This window comes from Linepithema humile, chromosome 8, assembly GCF_040581485.1.
Source record: "Linepithema humile isolate Giens D197 chromosome 8, Lhum_UNIL_v1.0, whole genome shotgun sequence".
Classification (NCBI taxonomy): Eukaryota; Metazoa; Arthropoda; class Insecta; order Hymenoptera; family Formicidae; genus Linepithema; species Linepithema humile.
In genome coordinates this window covers 2,105,279-2,127,928 of record NC_090135.1, presented here as the reverse complement: position 1 = coordinate 2,127,928, position 22,650 = coordinate 2,105,279, and the positions used below count along the sequence as shown (strand labels likewise).

Here is a 22,650-nt window from a genome sequence, read left to right as displayed (position 1 = left end):
CGAGCGATCTCCTCTCCAGGCTCACCGCTTCCTTCTTGCTCATTGTGATTTGTTTTGCTTCTTCTTCTTCATTGCATCATCGTAGTATTCGAAGAAATTTTTTCTCATAGCTCTACGAAGATTGTGAATCTCTCGCTCGACAAGACTCTTCGTCTCTCGCTCGCGATCGACGAGTTTTCCATCGAGTCGCGCTACACTCTCGTCGAGGAGACCTCTCAGATCGTGAATCTGTCGTTCCAACGCCACGTATCTGGTCTCGATGTAATCGTCGTGGTCTCTCTTCCAGGTCCGCTCAGTATTCTCCGAATCTTCGAGCCTCGAAAGTACTTCTCGCTTAAAATTTTCACAGAGCATACGATTTCGATTCTCACGATCGCTTATAAGCTTGAGGTGATGATCCAGATGCAGCTTGTTGACGGCGTCGGTGTCCGCTTCAGGGTCAGCAAGATGTCTGATTACACGTGACTTGGCGTTGAAAACCTCACCATCCTTGCAAAGACAATTCTCACGCACGTAATTCTTCGAGACTCCACCGCTCTGTCTCGTCACCCTGTCGCTTCCTCCTAACTGTAGTCCGAATTTGTTGATAGACATTCCTGTAGCATCACACGAGCAATACTGGCGATAGTTAAAAAGCTGTAATCAATTTATAATCAGACCAGCTTCGCGCAGTTCCTCGATAATCGAGAGAAACTCGTTATCGTGCACGTTGTTTCCCGCCTGACGGGAGGCGTCCAGCAATCGAAGGCGATCCACCAATTCGTTCGGATCATCCCAGTGCACGTAATCGACCGCGTTGTCGGTCACAGTCATGGTCTGTGGTACGTTACACTTGGGTAACGTGCGACCCGCACCTCTCTTGTCGAGATGTGCAACACCTCCACCTTTCTTAGATATCAGAGGTGTGATAATATGTTTGTATTTGTATCCTTTGTTTCCCAAAACAGGTAAATGTGCGTTATGACCGCGTCTGTGAGCGTTAGTAGCGAGTAGTATGCTCTTGTACTTTTGTTTGTCATCCTTCGTACACAGCGTATCGTCGGGAAGTTTTTCAAATATTAATTTAAACAGACCGGGTGTGCCCGCGTATTTCACACCGTCCACAATCACATTGTCGTCTCTATCAATGTCGAAGACCTTGTCTCCGAGAAACGTTTCCGCATCGTTGAAGTATACACCGTACACGTTGTCGATCCCTCTCTTCTTGTCACCGCTCAAGAGCTCCCCGATGTATTCTTGACCCAGCGGACCCATTTGACCATACAGAGCTTCCCGACCATCGGACGTTTGCATCGTCTGTCTCATGGATGTTACGAAAGACGGGTCCGTGGTTTCGAACACGTTTTCGGTCGGTAAATATGTCGGCGCTTCAAACACCAATTTTTGCGGCTGGAACGGAGTCGAGGCTTGTATCGGTGGCGTCAATGGGGTCTGTATCGGTGTTGTCAACGAGGTACGTTTGATTTTCTTCTTCTCAGAGCTTGTCCGCTTTCGTTTGATATCCGGTTCGTTTTTAATCTCGAGATCGTCAACCGAATCATCGTCACCCTTGATGTTTTCGACGATTCGTTTCAACGGCTCTACAATCGGTTTCAACCGTTTCTCCAATTGCACCTCTTGCTCCACTCTACCCGTCTTCAACGTCCGATGCTTCTTGCGAATCGACTCGCTCGTACGAGCAATTTCCTTCGCGATCTTCTCCCTCTCATCGATATCTTTCGTGTCGAGCGTCATCGTCAACGTCTCGAGAACAACTAACCATTTCGCGGTACCGCAAACTCGTTAAAACCACGTCTGTAACGTCCATCGTTAATCGCACTATCCTTGTCTATCACTAAAAATCCGTACTTGTGCTGCCAACATGCGTGACACAATGTACCGAAATCTTCGTACGTCATGTCCGTATTCACATGATCGTTGTAGACGTGCTTAAGGTTTGTTACATCCTGCTTGAATATAACGAGTAAATTCGCGTTGTCGCGCACGAGATGTTTCGGTATTTTTGCATACGTTTGGCATAGATAAAAACAATCGACTTTCGAATGTCGACCCATAGCAAAATACTCGCGTATCGCATTCTGCTTGTCGCACGCTATATCGTCGAGGACGAATACGGAATTCGGTAACGCCTCGCTGTGCGGTACAATTGTGTTGTTGTCCGAGAATGTAAAGTAGCCGATTTCATCGATCTATCCGAGCAATCCTTCGAGATATCGATACTTTGGTTGATTCAACGATTTTGAGTACACGTACACGTTTTCGAAACGTACACCGTTCGGACTTTCCAGCAGACTAATCATTACATTGGTTTTACCGCAATTCGAGGGACCGCAAATGATACCGCGTATCGTGTTTGGCAGCATTTTACCGTGTCTGCACGCCTTCTCACAAACCCCTTGCGTCTTATCATCCATGTTTTTCACACGGATCGTGTACGGTTGTTGTACAAATTTCATTTTTTTTTACCAGACTCTTTCTCATCCTTGTTATTACGCGACGAATGCGCAGCATCGGTTGTTGGAAAGAGCGGTGCTCGGATATTTGTCGCTAGATCTAAAATATCTCTATTTCCATACATGATTCGGACATTATCCTGAAAAAAAAATATTGTTTCAAACACACGATTAGCGATACACGTTTGCGACATTCACCTCTTTCCGTTCCTTCTTATTATCCCGGTTATTCATTGTACTTTGTCGTCCGACAAACTTTGATATTCTACTGGTTAATGATCGATACGCGCCTCCTATTTATAGGTGAGCGCTGTCGAAACACACCTCAGTTGGAAATATGATTTACACGCGATACGTTAGAATTCGCGCTCTATGAAACGATACAAGGGTGCCGGTTTACTAAACAGTGTGATAAATCGACTACCGTTGGAGCTGCATATACCCGGCTACCAATTTTGCGGGCCGGGGACTCGTCTGCGGAAACGACTCGCGCGAGGGGATCGAGGTATCAATCCGTAGGACGCGGCGTGCCGCGATCACGGCATCGCGTACTCGCAAAACCGCGAATCAGCGGACCGCCACGCAGCCGATCGCGTTCTCCCCGATAAAGCGCGGGTGCGGATCACCGCTGCGGACGCGACTCTCGGTGAGAGGGCTGCTGCTACCGCCGTATGGGCTGCTATGAAAGCAAAGACGAAATTGGGGATGGGTATGACAAAGAGAAAGAAGAAGAAGACCAAGAGGAGAACGCTTCCGACGGCGAAACGCGGTGGTATGTTACCGTTGTTACCGCTCTTGGGAGTCATCGGTTCGCTTGCCGGTGGAGCAGCGGGTGTTGCAAAAGCGGTGAACGACTCTAAGGCCGCGCGACGACAACTCGAAGAGACAAAACGTCACAATAAAGCAATGGAAGGACGGGGGATTTATCTCGCTCCACAAGCGGGGCAAAGGATTGAAGAGAGAAAAAAAAAACGTCGAAAAAACGATAGAGATGCCCGCGGGTGCCACCACCAATCTACAGTTATTACAAATAGCGAAGCGTATGCGAATATCATATTTCCGAGGTGTCTACATGCGTAACGCTTTACCCGACAAGATACATAAAAATGAGAGCGGTATCGTGAATTTGGACGATGTCGACGGGCCGGGCACGCATTGGGTGGCGTACGCCAAGAGAGGCGATCGCGCCGTATACTTTGACAGCTTTGGCAATTTGCAACCGCCGAAGGAGATTACACGCTACCTCGGAGGCACCGATACAACGATAACGTACAATCGCACGGTCTACCAGACGTACGATCAAACGATCTGCGGACAATTGTGCCTCCTGTTCCTCCAGAAAATAGATATAAAAATCGATCCGCCATCGATCGACATCAGTCGTCGATGGAATCTCAGCAATGTCGCTGACGCTCACTCTAAGCGGTAAAAGCAGCGTTCTCACGGTGGATTATTTTCCACCGATTGACTTGAGCGATGGGGACTACGAGCTCGGCCTAACCACGATGGAGACTTACAACACGATTCCGAACGTGACAGTAGCGAACAATAATTTTATTTCAACGACAATGATGAAGAAATTACAATTCCCGAAGGATCGTACGAATTGGACGCCATTGCTTCTTATCTGAAACGCGCGATACTGCAAAAACGAGGAAAAAGTGAAGAGCAAGATTATCCATTGTCCCAACGTTAATACCATAAAGAGTGAAATCATGTGCGCTTTTCGGATAAATTTCGCCAAACCGAATACTATCGGACCATTGTTGGAATTTTCGACGGGTCGTATACTGGAACCGAAAAAGTGGCACGAATCAGACTCCTCGGTAAACATCGTCAACGTAAACATTATTCGAGTGGAATGCAGCATTACCGCGGGTGCGTACGCCAACGACAGGTCGGTGCACACGATACACGAATTTTTACCGAACGTGCCTCCGGGATATAAAGTCTCGGAAACACCGGCGCAAATCATTTACCTTCCGGTCATTGCGAGGAGCGTTACCGATATCACCTTGCGCGTGGTGGATCAAGATGGACGATTGATTGATTTTCGCGGAGAGGAAATTACCATCAGACTGCACTTGCGACGACGTGGTGCGAGGAAATGCTCGTGTTGAACGAACAGCGAGTGATTGAGAGAACAACGAAAATTGAGAAAACATCACCATTCAAGAGACTCACTGCGACGAACGTACACTTTTTACAATCGTTGGGATTTGTTGTGAGAAACGTTTAAAGAGATGAATATACTCAACATCGCTGACGAGCCCGTCTTCGACGAGCGTATCGTGAAATATGAGATGCACACGTACAACCCGTACGCTAACACAACGTTGGGACACAGCGATGAGATACGAATACTTATACAACAACAGGATTTGTACACGTTGCCGTGTGAGAGTTTTCTCTACATTGAAGGAAAACTCGTTACTCCTGCCGATGAGAATAGAGATAACGTGTGTATAATGGGAAATAATTGTGTCGCGTTCATGTTTGAAGAAATGCAATACGAGCTCGACGGAGTTGAAATCGATCGCAACAGAAACGTTGGAATAACAACGACGATCAAAAATTATATATCGCTGACGACGGAGAAGAGCAAGATGCTGAAATACGCATCGTGGAATCCGAATGGATATTCGTTGATCGATGGAAACTTTAATTTTTGCTTTACGCTCAATGCTCTGTTTGGATTCTGTGAGGACTACAAGCGCATCGTGATCAACGCTCGTCACGAACTTGTATTGATACGATCGCGCAACGATAACAATTGTCTCGTTGGACGAGTAGGTGCGAATCCGACGATCGAGCTACTCAATATACATTGGCGAATGCCGCACGTATCTCTGAGCGAAGTCAACAAGCTGACTCTTCTTCGAACTTTGGAAAGCGGACGATATCTGAGCGTGTGCTTCCGTTTGTGGGATCTGTACGAGTTTCCTCTGCTGCAAAACACGACCAAGCATTCCTGGGCGATCAAAGCCGCGACGCAATTGGAAAAACCGCGATACGTAATCTTCGCTCTCCAAACCGGTCGAAAAAACGTACTGTCTGAAAACGCTGCGCAATTTGACGATTGTAAACTCACCAATGTGAGACTGCATCTGAATTCAGATTTTTATCCGTACGACGACATGAACTTGGATTTCGACAGAAATCGATACGCTATACTGTACAACATTTATGCGCGTTTCCGCAAAGCCTATTATGGACAGGACGATACGTATTTGGATATCGATGATTTCTTGATAACCGGTCCGTTCGTAGTCATAGATTGTTCGCGACAAAACGACTCTGTCAAGAACGCCACCGTCGACGTGCGAATAGAATTTGATTGTAAAGAAAATATACCGGCCAACACCACCGCCTATTGTCTCATTATACACGATCGAATGGTCGAATATAATCTACTGAACAACATTGTGCGCAGACTCGTGTGAAAAGTTATAAATTGGAGATGCGTACGCGGACATGTCAGTTTTCCGACAATCGACAACGATGTCAAACGTACCAATTTTCGTCGACTTGCAAGGTTACGCGTTCAACAACATTTTTATCGTGAAAGAAGCAGCGGTACTTCGAGATGGCAAAACGCTGTCTCATTACGTATTTCGTGAACACGTACCGTGGTATCTGTTGATGAAATCGGAAAAATCGCTGGTGTGTTGGTTATACGGATACACCATCATGGCTTCCGATGGGAAGATGGACACGTCTCGTACAGTCGGATGAAAAGCCTCATCAACAACGCCATTGGTACGGAACCGTCTCTGATATACGTGAAAGGACTCGAGAAGAAAAAGTGGCTGTGCGAGATTTTGGAAGATGATGTAGAGATTGAAACAATAGATGCGGATTACGAAGATATCGCACGCCTGACGAACTTGGATGTAATCGGAACCTTGCGTTGTGGGTATCACACGAGACATTGCGCTATGCGGAATGTTTGCAAATTGTACAAGTGGTGGTTTGAGCGTAACAAACGTGTCAAACAACAATGAGTTATATTAATAAAATGATTTATATTAATAAAATGATTTATATCGTATGACTTCTATTCCACCTCAGTTATACGATCCTCATGACATATGATCTGTCGCTTATCTCGCAGTAAAATAGGACGTTGAATAGGATGGGGAAAGAGTCTGGTAAAAAAAAAAAATAAAAAATTAATTTATTTAATATGAATAATATTTATTAAAAAAAAACTAAAAAAAAAAAATATATGTACATTTAAGCGAACAGAATTTTTTCAATTGCATAAAAATGTTCTTCCGACGACTTTCCGCCGCCGCCGCATCGATATCCCTCCGCTTGCCTCGTTTCCTCCTCCTCCGTCCTTTCCTCGCGAGGAATCGACTGGCGAAACCGACGACTTCGAAAGCGCGCCGCAGGAACCTCACCCGACCAAGTTTTCCTCCGACTCTTCTTCTCCACCACCACCTGTTTGAACTGCAAAAAGTCAAAATTAAAAATTAATGAATTAATTAAAAATTTGAGTATGAAAATATAAAATCGAAAAATTTGTAGTGTTAAATCAACTCACCTCTCGATTTTCTTTTTTTTATTTTACTCCCCCGTTGGATAATTGTAATCGGGAGAGTAAGAAATCACAGGGGGGCTGTATCCTGTGAAAATGTTAGTGTTTAAAAAAAAAAAAATAAAATTCGAGCATAAAAATAACTGTAAAAATTTTCAATCTTTCTTACCTCTGTCACCCATTCCCCATCCGTCTTGCGCGTAGCCTTCCTTATCCCCTCCTTCATAATTCCTCTCCTCTTCCTCAGTCTGTAATTCCTCTTCCTGCTCTTCCTCCTCCTCGCGAAGTGAGCTCGTCGATTCGTCGCTCGCGAGATCGACGAGCTCAGGCGTTAGAACAATTCGAGCGCGAGCTGAAACATTAAATTTTTTTTTTTGTAAAATTTCCTAATATATAAAATCGATGGTGTTATTTTATTTCGTATAAATAAATTATACAGCGACTTACACGAGGGTCCAGCTTCGTCGCTCGCGAGATCGACGAGCTCAGGCGTTAGAACAATTCGAGCACGAGCTGAAACATTAAATTTTTTTTTGTAAAATTTCCTAATATAAAATCGATGCTGTTATTTCATATAAATAATGTATACAGCAACTTACACGAGGGTCCGGCCTCAGGCGAGGTATCTGCTCGACGTCTTACCCCGAGACGTCGAGTAGCTCGCTCGTCACGGTTTTGACGCGTACCACGCACCACACCCTCCACCACCATGGTTTTTTTAGGTGTTGGATGTTGTAGCGTTCCTAAAAAAAAATAATTTTAATTTTTTAAAACTTTGTTTTAATATTCATAATACAAAAAAATAGAAACTTACCATTTTTTACCGCACCATGATAGCAATTCGACAGCCTGGTGATATAGCCTCCCGCATTCTCTTCCTCGTTGTCGTTAAACACTCGTCTTGTCTCGATTATTTCGCCAGCAATAATTAAAAGCTGGAGATAAATCGAGAAATGCCCCAAACGGAATAAAACCGCGAGCACCGCACTAGGGCACGCACCCGCAAACTTTGCGAATACCGCATAATTATTATCGTCGTTGTCGGATAACGATGATAAATAATTATCGATGCATAGCCCGTTTAAGCTACACGCCAATCGCAAACACGAATCAATAATTTTCCGCAAACTAGACATTTTTAAAACGAATAACCAGCTCCCGGATGATTTCCTACGTTCCACTCGAGCCTTGAGAAGTTAATACGTCGATGCAATAGTTAATCTCGGCTTATATACCATTACATCAAAGATGCCGCTAAATCTTATTATAATCTAATTATGTTCGCAGATAGCTAACATTCGTATCGATATCCACTATAGTTTACAATAATATGTCGAAGATGAGATAACTCGCTCGACAGTAGCATTTTCTTTTCGAGGAATAGTAATCGAGGATCTAAGGTTTCGCTAGGACGATAGGTGCTAAGCTATTCGTCGCTAACTAACATTCGTATCGATATCCACTATAGTTTACAATAATATGTCGAAGACGAGATAACTCGCTCGACAGTAGCATTTCCTTTTCGAGGAACAGTAATCGTGGATCTAAGGTTTCGCTAGGACAATAGGTGATAGGCCAGCGTATTATATTTCCATCTATTCAACGTCTATCGTACGTCTTTGAACCTCTATCGAACGTCTATCGTACATCTTTTAACGTATTGTTGAACGTCTTACGTACAACTTTTGACATCTTTTGTACATCTTTTCAACATTACTTAAACCACTTTTAACATCTATCAAACGTCTTTTAACGTTTATTACTACAGCGAAATTGACGTTTTTTGCGTCGAGCTATATATAAGGTGTGCGGAAGAGAGAAATTTATCAGTTCAAAGTGTGCACACGGTGGAGAAAAAAGTATAGAAAATAGAGCGTGATCAGAATAGAAAATCTTCCGAATACGAGAAGTGTAAAGATTGCGGAGTGTACCACAAGCCGATAGCTGTGGTCGAGCCTCGTCCGAGGACGACTCAAGCGCCTCCCGTCCCTCCTCGTAATCGTGAAAGGCGTTAAAGGCTCGGTTGAAACAATTTTTTTTTTTTTTTTTGTAAAAGATGTTGCATAGATAAAAAAGAAAAATATGAATAAAATTTGTTAATACTAATCTTATTACGATTTTTTCTCCTTTCACCTACCATCCTTAAATTACATATTAAGTTTAGATTAGAGTTCCTATTAAATTTATATTTTACCGCGGATAATTTGTATTAAGAAGAAAACATAAGTATATTATTGGTGTTTAGAATAAATGCATAACTTAAATAATTTACTCTATATTATTCGCCACAATTAAAAAAAAAAAAAAAAAAAAAAAAAAAAATAGTCACTGGTTCGCTCGTTTCCTTCTATCATGTAGTGTAACATGACGCGCACGCTTATCTCGCAGTAGGATAGGTCAGTGGATAAGATGAGGCACAGGAATAATAATTCAAATTATTTTATTGATAAATAATATTTATTAAAAATAATTAGTTCCGCATACATGGTTCAGTGTTGTATACTCCGTTATCCCGGTTCTGCAAAAACATTGTTCATTCTTTTCTTGCACTGAAGTGTTGCATACTCCGTTCTCCCGGTTCTGCAAAATGTGTACGATCGATGTTTGATGTTGAGGAGTTGTGTGTACTTTGTGCAAATGTATCGATGTCGGCACCTTCTCTGGATGCATTTTTCTAATTTTTTCCAGTATCGCTGATCTATACTGCTTCGGTATCATATAATATATGTAGTCATAGTGGTGTGAAGAGATCCTTGATATTAGACTATCCTGAGCGCATAACGGGCACAACTTTTCCATCAATATCGGTAGGATAGATTCTATTAAAAACGTCGAAAACTCCTCCTCGGAATATTCTAGTACACTGTCGTCAATTTCACTCGTCCATTCGATAAATTGTTGGCGAAATATAGTATCCGGAATATATGGTTTAATGAATGCAGGAAATGTTATATACTTTTCAATTATTTCCTCACTGTTTTTATATTTCCTTCTACATTCCCGACATGTTGTTAACCAATCTGTGAGAGTACTCAGATTTTCCTCTCGTAATGTGAGACTGTCTTCCATCTCTGTAACAATTAAAAATTATTAAAATAAAAATATCCAATTAGTTATTACACATTCGAGAAATGTGTATTAAAGATATTTTTAAAATGTGTACTTTACCTATTTCAGTTTGCACAGAGTGCAATCTTTGACATATGGCGCGGGCCCGTCGATGTGGTCGCGCTGCCACGACGCTGGTTGTAGTGCAACGAGCACCGACGATAACCTTGCACTTCCGGATCCGCTCTTAAATGATCCAGTAGCCTATCCCACACGTGACCCACAAACCGAGCAAAGTTTTTTATAAGAATCACTTTCGGCACGATTTCTAATTGCTCCGCGGACAAGCTCGGGAAGTCGCGTTCGTCCGAGAGTGCGATGAACATTTCGACTGTTACCTCGACTTGGTCATGATGGACCTTATATACCCGCTTGTTGCACACGACACTAACTATAAGCACAATGATGGCTCATGTTTGTATTAACAATCCTTATCTTTTCTCTTCCGGAAATTATTGTAATAGGATATCCCCACCACTCCGAATTTACCGCATTTCACTACACTCGTGTGCAACATTTGCGACCGGAAGATTATCCTCGAAGACGAAATTTTTGCGAAGATTTCCTGAGGAAGGTGGATCGAGATCCAAGATTTCTTTCTCGTGTGATATTTAGCGATGAATCGTTATTCACACGAGAAGGAATCTTGAATTCGCACAATAATCATTGTTGGAGCGATGAAAATCCACGATGCACCCGTCCCAGGAGCTTCCAAACTCGTTGGAAGAGAAATGTTTGGGCTGGAATAATGGGAACACAAATATTTGGTCCCGTTTACCTTCCGGACAGTTTAAATGGCGCAAATTATTTTCACTTCCTGGAAAACACAATGCCCGATTTTTTGGAAGAAGTTCCTTTACTCGAGAGGAACAATATTGTTTTCCAACAAGATGGTGCCGGGCACACAACGCAAGAATTGTGACCAATTTCTTAAATAGACAATTTCCTGGGCGTTGGATGGGCCGGTATGGTCCAATAAATTGGCCCGCAAGATCTCCGGACCTCAACCCTCTGGATTTTTTCCTATGGGGTTATTGTAAGGAGATTGTGTATAGGAAACTTCCCGAAAATATGGAAGAATTGGACGCAAAATTGCACGAAGCAATTTGGAGTATTGATGAAGATATGTTGGAGAATGTGCAACATAATGTAATACGACGCTTGAGAGCTTGCATTGAGATGGACGGAGGCCATTTCGAACATTTGTTATAAAAATAAGACAAATCCGCCCTTTTCAGGGCGACCAAATCTCTTTTCGTTGAACATTTTGTTGTGTGTCGAAAGACCACAACGTAATAATTATAGGTTAATTAGGCAATAACAATAATAAACATTTAGAAGGCCATTAATCGAGGCCACTTCTCGAGAATCCTGTGACAAAAGTTATTTAATTATTAAACAATTAGGCGCTGACGCGAGCACTCGTTCTTAGAAGCCCGAGTGTCACTTGCGTCTAAAGTAGGTTAAACAGATCAGCATTTTGGTAACACAATGGATCGATATAGTTCAAGTCTCATTGTGTTCCGAATACTGATCCGTATAAATTAAGGCGGCACACAAGGCGCCGCGGGTTTTTATCAGCAAAGTTCCGGACAAAGCACGACACGTCGCGTACACGCGTAACCACGGTAGTACGGTCGCCGAATAAGTGAGGTGACAAGTGTAATAAGAAGATACCAAATAAATGTCATTCTATCTATTCAGAAGTGCTTAATTATTCTAAACTCTCCGAGCCAAAGCCCCCTTGGGGCCAAAGCACGGCGAATCCCGAATCTATACGCAGCGCCTACCGCCACCGAAGTAGGCGCAACAATTTATTAAAAACCGCAAAACAATTAAGAGAGAGAGAGAGAGAGAGAGAGAGAGAGAGAGAGAGAGAGAGAGAGAGAGAGAGAGAAAGAGAGAAAGAATTTAAAAATTTAAAAAGATTATTAAATAAATACAATTATAGCAATCTGCTTTTTTTTTGATACTACGATTTCTTTTATTATGCAGAAATAAATATCATATTATTTAAATTTTATTAAAGATAGCAACGTGATAGATAGTCAACGTGGAAAGAAATTTGTTTATTCTAAGAAAGATGAATGTTTAGAATACTTGTCTACATTTTTTCGTTACGGTATTAAATTGCCTAAAAATGAAAATAAGACACTCTCATATCTCGCGCCAAGCGCGTTCGCAAAGCAACGTACGCCATAGCGAGATCGATAATGTTATGATCACGTTATGATCAATCAACGCTGAGAATCCGCATCGAGGCTCTTTTCATGCAATTACTCTACCGATACTTACATCAGTGCTATCTCGTGAGTGTGCAGTAGAACTACGTATGCCACGTCAAAAAGTAAACAAACAATAACCTTTATAAATAATAATAGTAAATCGGTCGTATTTTATCGGTCGTAAATCGGTGGGATTTTGTGCCTTAAAGCCATCGTCCAAACTTTTCCGTAACGCGTTAAGTTGCGTTAAGTATTTCAACGCACAGAAAAAATCGTAACGTAGCGTGTATACACGCTTATGTTACGTTATGACTTTCTCTGTGCATTGAAGTACTTAACTCAACGTAACACGTTACGGAAAAGCGGTGGCCTTTAATCTGTGCGGGAATTGATATTTACGAGTGATACAAGTAAAGTACTGTGATTAAACACAGTAAATACAGTGATGTTTTGAAATAAATTGTGAAGTGTCAAGTGAAATTGAGAAGCTGTTATTTTCAAGACGGACAATCGTCACAAAAAAATATAAACTCGTCGATTCTCTCCAAGGTAAGAATATTTAATCAAACCGCGATTACTACTTCGTCTTCGCTTTGTATTTTTAGTTAATTTGTCACTTATGTAAAACTCGCGTCATCAAATATTTCACTTTGAAGCATTACGTTATAGCCCCCCTAAACGATCAATAATAATTGTACAATATTGTATATGAAATACACGAATAATCTAAACTTCAATGTAAAATCAAAATTATCAATAATATTATGCAATATAAAATATTATACAATAACATTGACCGTGTAGGGGGCGCTAGTCTTATGACGCGTCCCTGCCTGCCCATTGTATCGGACTCGTAAGTAGCGAACTATTTTCCGTTATAACTCAAAAACTAAGCTTCGGACAAAATTTTGCAAAAGGAAAAATCGTCTTAGAATTCGTTCAAGAATATGACATTTCAAGGACATCAGGTTATTTCAAATCACCCTGTATATATACATATAAATATTTTTCATATTAAAATATAATAACGAATAATAACAAAGGTATTTCGCGTGTGGATAGATCTATTTTCCTATTTCATATTTTTTAATAAGAAAATAATCTAATTTACAACATATATAGACATTTAAACGCAAAAGCCATACGAGGAAAAGTGGCACTACTGCACATGCTTTAGAAATATGTCAACAAAATCTGGAAAAGTTGACGAATGACATACAGAAAGAACACAAAATAAAAGAAGAATTGTTAGAAGAATATAAAAAAATGAGAATGTTACACGAAGAGTCGATGTTCAAAGTCGAAGAGCAATTGAAAGTTGCAAATACATTACGAGAGGAAAGAAATCAACTATTGCAAGAATTTCTACAAATACAAAAAAAATGAAGCAGAAAAAAATAATTAAAGCAACACATGTAAAAAAACATATATTATAAAACAATTTTTTATTTAAAAAACTATATAATCAAAGATATGTGATATTAAGTTTAAAGTTTATGTGATATTAAACTTTAAGTTTTAAGTTTATATAAAGCATAAATTTTTATTTATTTTGTTCAAAGGAGATATATATTCTTATTTTACACACATGTGTTCATATACCTTTTGTTTAGTTTATTTTATATTTAAGGAATACATGGGTAATATAATATAATACTAATAATATGTAATATGTTTAATAAAAAATGTTTATAATAATTATTTCTAAATATTTGTCCTTAAAAGTATATCCGATATCTTATATCCTATAAAGTAATAACTTATTAACTAACTTTTCAGAAATTATTTACAATAACAAAAATCTTATAATGCATTTTTTATTTTAAATTAACTTTTTATACAGTTTTATATAGTTATTCAGTTATTTGACGACATAATTCATCCCGTTTATGTACGCCTGTTTCATGTTCTCTTGGTGCTTCATCTCCTAAGCATTGCCTTATGTTTTGTACGTCTAAATCTACTTGTTCGTCATCTATAGGTGGCTCATAAAAATATTCCAAATCTTGTATGTTGGCTATATTGTGCAACACACAACATGCATGAATAACACGTACCATTCTTTGGATGTCTCTTAATTTCAAATAGTATAGTTGTCGAAATCGCTGTTTTAAGCATCCAAATGCGTTTTCAATAACCACTCTGCATGAACTAAGTTTTTGATTAAATATTCTTTGCCTTTGTGTTAAACGTCCATTGTCTTTATATGGCACAATTAACTGTGGTAGGCAAGGGTATGCACTATCTCCTAACAAGAAGTTATCTGGAAAAATATTAATCACACATTTAAATATTGATTCAGCCTGAATCCTTATGCAGATAACGGCGCTTTATAAAAACGCTGGTGTCTGTATTAGGATACAACCTTATGTTTACAGTTTTTATCATCATTTTCCGTTTTTTCTACTTACTTCCACAAAGTTGACATAAATCATTATATATGGTAGAATTTCTCAAAACTCTCGCATCGTGAACCGAACCTGGGAATCCAATAAAGATATCTATAAATTTCAAATTGTGATTGACTGTTCCTTGGATGTGTATAGAAAAATATTACTTCCTATTTATATAAGAATCACAATTTTCCATCGGTTTATCTATTCTTATATGCGAACCATCTATAGCACCTAAAAAATAGTAACATATATAAATAAAAAGTAAAACATTTTAAATAAAACATGAATAGAAATGAAAATGCATTACCTATTACACCAGGAAATTCTTTATGCTGAAGAAAGTAATTCATGGTTTCTTCTTTTTCTGCTTGTGTAGGGTATCTTATAATATTAGGTGCCAAGGTCATAATAAATTCTGTTACTCTTGTAATAATATGATACAAAGTACTTAGTGCGATACCAAATCGATCAGCTACATCCCGATATGATCCAGCTTCGTGTCCCACAAACCATAAGTAACACAAAATGTGTTTCTCAGCTGTTATTTTTTCATCTTCTACACGAGCTGAAAAAGTTACATGTAATAAAGCTGTCTACGTATATATTAAAAATTCATAACAGACTATAAATTATATTTTCTTTTTTCAATTAATATTTTCCTAGTCTTAATTAACATATTAATTATTACTATTAACTTTTAAAAATATGTACTTACTTTGTATAGAAGTAAATATCTCTGATTCTCTAAATCTATTAATTAATTCGTATGCTACTTGTCTTGATAGTCGAAAATGCATTATAAAATCTCTGTTATCGTAATTAGTAACAATATTTTCGATATAATTTTGTACTTTTACGTGCTGTATTTTTCTCATTAATCCAAACAACGGATGTAATAATTGTAATTCATTATGTTCTAAAAAGTTATTTAATAAATAAATAGGTTATGTTGTACGTATATTACAATATTATTAATAATACTAAGTCTGAATATAATAATATTTCTTACCATCATTATCTTTAATTAATGGCGCTTGTAATGGTGGAATTGCTATTAATAAATCATCTTCATCAGATGAATCTAACAATTCCATAGGTACCACGTAATGCGCCATAATGCTTTTGCACTGTAGCGTTCTTTATTCCTGCTTGTACTCTCAGTCCTCGCTCGCACTACTCGGTTCAGTTCACTGCACTAGTTCAACTCAGTGCAGGAATAAAAAACAAACCTTCGATTAAAAACGCTTGGCTTAGCATTTTTCGTACGTAGCATTTTTCGCGGGCTGGGGAAGTGACAAAATATAGCATGCTACGCTGACGCGTGCGCACACGGACGCGTGACGTGCGGTTCTCGCTTGTGTAGTGCCCGCATGGTGGGGGCCGTTCCCCTCATGTTGCTCTGTTGCAGGATGCTAGTAGTTATACTATGGGGGTTCTAACCCATGGGGCAATGAGGGGGGTGCGGGTGAAGAGGGGAAGAGGGGTATCAGATAACAGTGGAGGGGGTAATGACGTCATCGTTTTGGAGGAGAGGGGGTAATTTAGGAGTGATGGGGGGTATCAGATAACAATAATTCCTGGAAGTGGGGGATTTCCGGGATTCCCGGAAGAGATAAGATAAGGATTGTTAATACAAACATGAGTCGTCGAGAGATAAGGATTCCTGGAAGAGATAGGGATTCCGAGAACTGTTTAGATCCTTTGGTTTTTCTCTGCGCATCAAAGTGGAGCGCCATGTTGTCGGAATGTATAATTGTTAAAGGATTCCGAGAACTGTTTAGATCCTTTGGTTTTTCTCTGCGCATCAAAGTGGAGCGCCATGTTGTCGGAATGCATCATCGCAATGTTTATACAATAAGGGTATATAAGGCCCGCGAAGAACGAGTGGTATAACAGTCGAAATGTTCATCGCACTCTCGGATGAACGCGATATTCTCAATTTAACAGCAGCGGAGTTAGAATTTGTGCCAAAGGTGATTTTATTAAGCAAGTTTGCTCGGTTCGTGGACCAAGTGTGGGAGAAACTTCCGGAACACGTAAGAGTGGACCCGGAAGTGCAGGGTTACCGTCGGTGCAAGAAACATCACAATCAACCGTGGCAGCGCGACCACATCGACGGACCCGCGCCATACGTTAAAGATTGCACTCTGTGCGAATTAGGTGAGAAAAATATCTCTAAAAATAGAAAGTGAGAAATATTCAGCGAGTAGATATTTAGGTGTATTGTAAAATGTTTCAGGATCACCACGATGCGACAGCCGAGGAGTCTCGTCGAACTCGCCAGGAAGGTCATAAACCAGAACGTCGCAAGCAGATACCTATTGAGCGATCTACCGCTTCCGGAGAAGTATATTCGACAATTGTATCAGACGTATGGTCGGGATCGCTTCGAAAAATTGTTATCAAAATGTAAGACGCAAGTCGAATACTTAGGCATCGTACAGTTGATGTGTTGTGTCGATGCCGACGAAATGTCGGAAATGTTTGTATGTGAATATTGAAATAAAAAATTTTTATATTTAAAATGTAAGTTTTTTTTTTTTTATCATCATCCCGCTGTAGTAATATAAGAGAACGCGTCGATTGTACCGACTTATCGCGAGTCAAGTTACACCGTTGTAGCGGACCATGTAAATAAACAATTTCAAAAGTTTTATTAAAATAAACTTATTCATATTAAATAAAAATAATTTGAATTATTATTCCTGTGCCTCATCTTATTCACTGACCTATCCTATCGCGAGATAAGCGACAGATCATATGTCACGAGGATCGTATAACTGAGGTGGAATAAAAGTCGTACGATATAAATCATTTTTTTTTTTCTTTTATTTACGACGAATGATATAGAGTGAAATAATTAAGTTATACATTTATTCTAAACACCAATAATATACTTTAAGTTTTCTTTTTAATACGAATTATCCGCGGTAAAATATAAATTTAATAGGAACTCTAATCTAAACTTAATATGTAATTTAAGGATGGGAGGTGAAAGGATAAAAAATCGCAATAAGATTAATATTAACAAATTTTATTCATAATTTTGTAAAAGATGTTACATAGATGAAAAAAAAAATTGTTTCAACTGAGCCTCTAACGCCTTTCACGATTACGAGGGGGAACGGGGGGAGGCGCTTGAGTCGTCCTCGGACGAGGCTCGACCACAGCTATCGGCTTGTGGTACACTCCGCAATCTTTACACTTCTCGTATTCGGAATTTTTTCTATTCTGATCACGCTCCATTTTCTATACTTTTTTCTCCACCGCATGCACACTTTGAACTGATAAATTACTCTCTTCCGCACACCTTATATACAGCTCGACGCAAAAAACGTCAATTTCGCTGTAGTAATAAACGTTAAAATACGTTCGATAGATGTTAAAAGTGGTTTAAGTAATGTTGAAAAGATGTACAAAAGATGTACGTAAGATGTTCAACAATACGTTAAAAGACGTTCGATAGACGTTCAAAGACGTTCGATAGACGTTCAAAAAGACGTACGATAGATGTTCTTACGAATAATCTCTTCGCGAGATAAGCGACAGAGCATATATCACGAGGATCGTATAACTGAGGTGGAATAAAAATCATACGAGAGATGTTCAAAGATGTACGATAGACGTTCCATAGATGTTCAATAGACGTTCAAAGACGTACGATAGACGTTCAAAGACGTACAATACACGTTCGATAGACGTACGAGAGACGTTCGATAGACGTTCAAAGACGTACGATAGACGTTCAAAGATGTACGAGAGGCGTACGATAGACGTTCAATAGATGTTAAAAGTAGTTCGATTGACGTTCAAAGACGTACAATAGATGTTAAAAGTTGTACGTAAGACGTTCAACAATACGTTAAAAGATGTTACATAGATGTTAAAAGTAGTTCGATTGACGTTAAAAGACGTACGATAGACGTTGAATAGATGGAAATATCATACGCTGGCCTATCGTCCTGGCGAAACCTTAGATCCGCGATTACTATTCCTCGAAAAGGAGATGCTACTGTCGAGCGAGTCATCTCGTCTTCGGCATATTATAAAGAACTATATTGTTGTAAACTATAGTGGATATCGATACGAATGTTAGTTAGCGACGAATAGCTTAGCACCTATCGTCCTGGCGAAACCTTAGATCCGCGATTACTATTCCTCGAAAAGGAGATGCTACTGTCGAGCGAGTCATCTCGTCTTCGGCATATTTTAAAGAACTATATTGTTGTAAACTATAGTGGATATCGATACGAATGTTAGTTAGCGGCGAATATAATAAGATTATAATAAGATTTAGCGGCATCTTTGATGTAAGGGTATATAAGTCGGGATTAAGTACTGCATCCATAATAGATCTTCGTTGTTCACAAAGTTCGTAACGTAGTTATTCGTTTAAAAAAAAAAAATGTCTAGTTGTCGGAAAATAATCGATTTGTGTTTGCGATTGACGCATAGCTTAAACGGGCTATGCGTTGATAATTATTTATCGTCGTTGTCCGACAACGACGATGATAATTATACAGTATTCGCAAAGTTTGCGGGTGCGTGCCCTAGCGCGGTGCTCGCTGTGTTATTTCGGTTGGGACATTTTTCGAATTATCCTCAGCTCTTGATTATTGCTGGGGAAATTGTCGAAATGAGACGTATTTACAGCGATGCTGAAGAGGATGCGGGAGGTTATATCACCTGGCTGTCGCATTGCTATAATGATGCTGTAAAAAATGGTAAGTTTTTTTTTTTTTTTTTTTTTTTTTTATTATGAATATTAAAACAAAGTTTTAAAAAATTAAAATTATTATTTTTTAGGAACGCTACAACACCCTACATCTAAAAAAACTATGGTGGTGGAGGGTGTGGTGCGTTGTACGCGTCGAAACCACGACGAGCGAGCTACTCGACGTCTCGGGGTAAGACGTCGAGCGGATACCTCGCCTGAGGCCGGACCCTCGTGTAAGTCGCTGTATACATTATTTATATAAAATAACAGCATCGATTTTTATAGTAGGAAATTTTACAAAAAAAATTTAATGTTTCAGCTCGCGCTTGAATTGTTCTGACGCCTGAGCTCGTCGATCTCGCGAGCGACGAAGCCGGACCCTCGTGTAAGTCGCTGCATACATTATTTATATAAAATAAAATAACAGCATCGATTTTATATTAGGAAATTTTACAAAAAAAATTTAATGTTTCAGCTCGCGCTCGAATTGTTCTGACGCCTGAGCTCGTCGATCTCGTGAGTGACGAATCGATGAGCTCACTTCGCGAGGAAGAAGAGCAGGAAGAGGAAGAGGAGAGGACTTATGAAGGAGGGGATGAGGAAGAAGAGCAGGAAGAGGAAGAAGAAAGGACTTATGAAGGAGGGGATGAGGAAGGCTACACGCAAGACGGATGGGGAATGGGTGACAGAGGTAAGAAAGATTGAAAATTTTTACAGTTACTTTTATGTTTGAATTTTTTTTAAACATTAAAATTTTCACAGGATACAGCCTCCCTGTGATGTCTTACTCTTCCGATTAGAATTTTCAAACGGGGGAGTAAAATAAAAAGAAGAAAATCGAGAGGTGAGTATTTTCATACTCAAATTTTTTAATTAATTCATTAATTTTTTTTTTAAATTTTGACTTTTTGCAGTTCAAACAGGTGGTAGAGAAGAAGAGTCGGAGGAAACTTGGTCGGGCGAGGTTCCTGCGGCGCGCTTTCGAAGTCGTCGGTTTCGCCAGTCGATTCCTCGCGAGGAAAGAACTTTTTTTGCAATTAAAAAAAAAAATTATGTTTGCTTAAATGTACATATATTTTTTTTTATTGTTTTTTTAATAAATATTATTCATATTAAATAAATTAATTTTTTATTTTTTTACCAGACTTTTTTCCCATCCTATTCACTGACCTATCCTACTGCGAGATAAGCGACAGATCATATGTCACGAGGATCGTATAACTGTGGTGGAATAAAAGTCGTACGATATAAATCATTTTATTAATATAAATCATTTTATTAGCATAAATCATTGTTATGTTACACGTTTGTTACGCTCAAACCACCACTTGTACAATTTGCAAACATTCCGCATAGCGCAATGTTTCGTGTGATACGCGCAGCACAAGGTTCCGATTACATCCAAGTTCGTCAGGCGTGCGATATCTTCGTAATCCGCATCGATCGTTTCGATCTCTACATCATCTTCCAAAATCTTGCACAGCCACTTTTTCTTCTCGAGTCCTTTCACGTATATCAGAGGCGGTTCCGTACCAATGGCGTTGTTGATGAGGCTTTTCATCCGACTGTACGAGACGTGTCCATCTTCCCATCGGAAGCCGTGATGGTGTATCCGTAACCAACACACCAACGATTTTTCCGATTTCGTCAACAGATACCACGGTACGTGTTCACGAAATACGTAATGAGACAGCGTTTCGCCATCTCGAAGTACCGCTGCTTCTTTCACGATAAAAATGTTGTTGAACGCGTAACCTTGCAAGTCGACGAAAATTGGTACGTTCGACATCGTCGTCGATCGTCGGAAAACTGACATGTCCGCGTACGCATCTCCAATTTATAACTTTTCACACGAGTCTGCGCACAATGTTGTTCAGTAGATTATATTCGACCATTCGATCGTGTATAATGAGACAATAGGCGGTGGTGTTGGCCGGTATATTTTCTTTACAATCAAATTCTATTCGCACGTCGACGGTGGCGTTCTTGACAGAGTCGTTTTGTCGCGAACAATCTATGACTACGAACGGACCGGTTATCAAGAAATCATCGATATCCAAATACGTATCGTCCTGTCCGTAATAGGCTTTGCGGAAACGCGCATACATGTTGTACAGTATAGCGTATCGATTTCTGTCGAAATCCCAGTTCATGTCGTCGTACGGATAAAAATCTGAATTCAGATGCAGTCTCACATTGGTGAGTTTACAATCGTCAAATTGCGCAGCGTTTTCAGACAGTACGTTTTTTCGACCGGTTTGGAGAGCGAAGATTACGTATCGCGGTTTTTCCAATTGCGTCGCGGCTTTGATCGCCCAGGAATGCTTGGTCGTGTTTTGCAGCAGAGGAAACTCGTACAGATCCCACAAACGGAAGCACACGCTCAGATATCGTCCGCTTTCCAAAGTTCGAAGAAGAGACAGCTTGTTGACTTCGCTCAGAGATACGTGCGGCATTCGCCAATGTATATTGAGTAGCTCGATCGTCGGAGTCGCACCTACTCGTCCAACGAGACAATTGTTATCGTTGCGCGATCGTATCAATACAAGTTCGTGACGAGCGTTGATCACGATGCGCTTGTAGTCCTCACAGAATCCAAACAGAGCATTGAGCGTAACGCAAAAATTAAAGTTTCCATCGATCAACGAATATCCATTCGGATTCCACGATGCGTATTTCAGCATCTTGCTCTTCTCCGTCGTCAGCGATATATAATTTTTGATCGTCGTTGTTATTCCAACGTTTCTGTTGCGATCGATTTCAACTCCGTCGAGCTCGTATTGCATTTTTTCAAACATGAACGCGACACAATTATTTCCCATTATACACACGTTATCTCTATTCTCATCGGCAGGAGTAACGAGTTTTCCTTCAATGTAGAGAAAACTCTCACACGGCAACGTGTACAAATCCTGTTGTTGTATAAGTATTCGTATCTCATCGCTGTGTCCCAACGTTGTGTTAGCGTACGGGTTGTACGTGTGCATCTCATATTTCACGATACGCTCGTCGAAGACGGGCTCGTCAGCGATGTTGAGTATATTCATCTCTTTAAACGTTTCTCACAACAAATCCCAACGATTGTAAAAAGTGTACGTTCGTCGCACTGAGCCTCTTGAATGGTGATGTTTTCTCAATTTTCGTTGTTCTCTCAATCACTCGCTGTTCGTTCAACACGAGCATTTCCTCGCACCACGTCGTCGCAAGT

The 22,650-nt window shown here is 40.0% G+C and overlaps 2 protein-coding genes, 1 long non-coding RNA gene and 1 pseudogene across 3 annotated transcripts; 2 read left to right on the top strand and 2 right to left on the bottom strand.

The window, feature by feature from the left end:
* The first annotated feature begins 4,696 nt into the window (after nt 1–4,696).
* On the top strand, nt 4,697–5,896 carry LOC137001649 (uncharacterized). The gene has a single exon (XM_067360760.1). The coding sequence runs from the start codon at nt 4,697–4,699 to the stop codon at nt 5,894–5,896; it is 1,200 nt and encodes a 399-aa protein (XP_067216861.1).
* A 7,939-nt stretch (nt 5,897–13,835) lies between these two features.
* On the bottom strand, nt 13,836–16,110 carry LOC105675213 (putative nuclease HARBI1; annotated as a pseudogene).
* An 18-nt stretch (nt 16,111–16,128) lies between these two features.
* LOC137001598 (uncharacterized) lies at nt 16,129–19,547 on the top strand. The gene is made up of 2 exons (XR_010891570.1): nt 16,129–16,885; nt 16,965–19,547. It is a non-coding gene; the product is annotated as an uncharacterized lncRNA (long non-coding RNA).
* Nucleotides 19,548–21,289: 1,742 nt separating this feature from the next.
* Nucleotides 21,290–22,489, bottom strand: LOC137001648 (uncharacterized). Its single transcript, XM_067360759.1, has one exon. It carries the CDS (start codon nt 22,487–22,489, stop codon nt 21,290–21,292), a length of 1,200 nt encoding a protein of 399 aa, XP_067216860.1.
* Between the last annotated feature and the right edge of the window lie 161 nt (nt 22,490–22,650).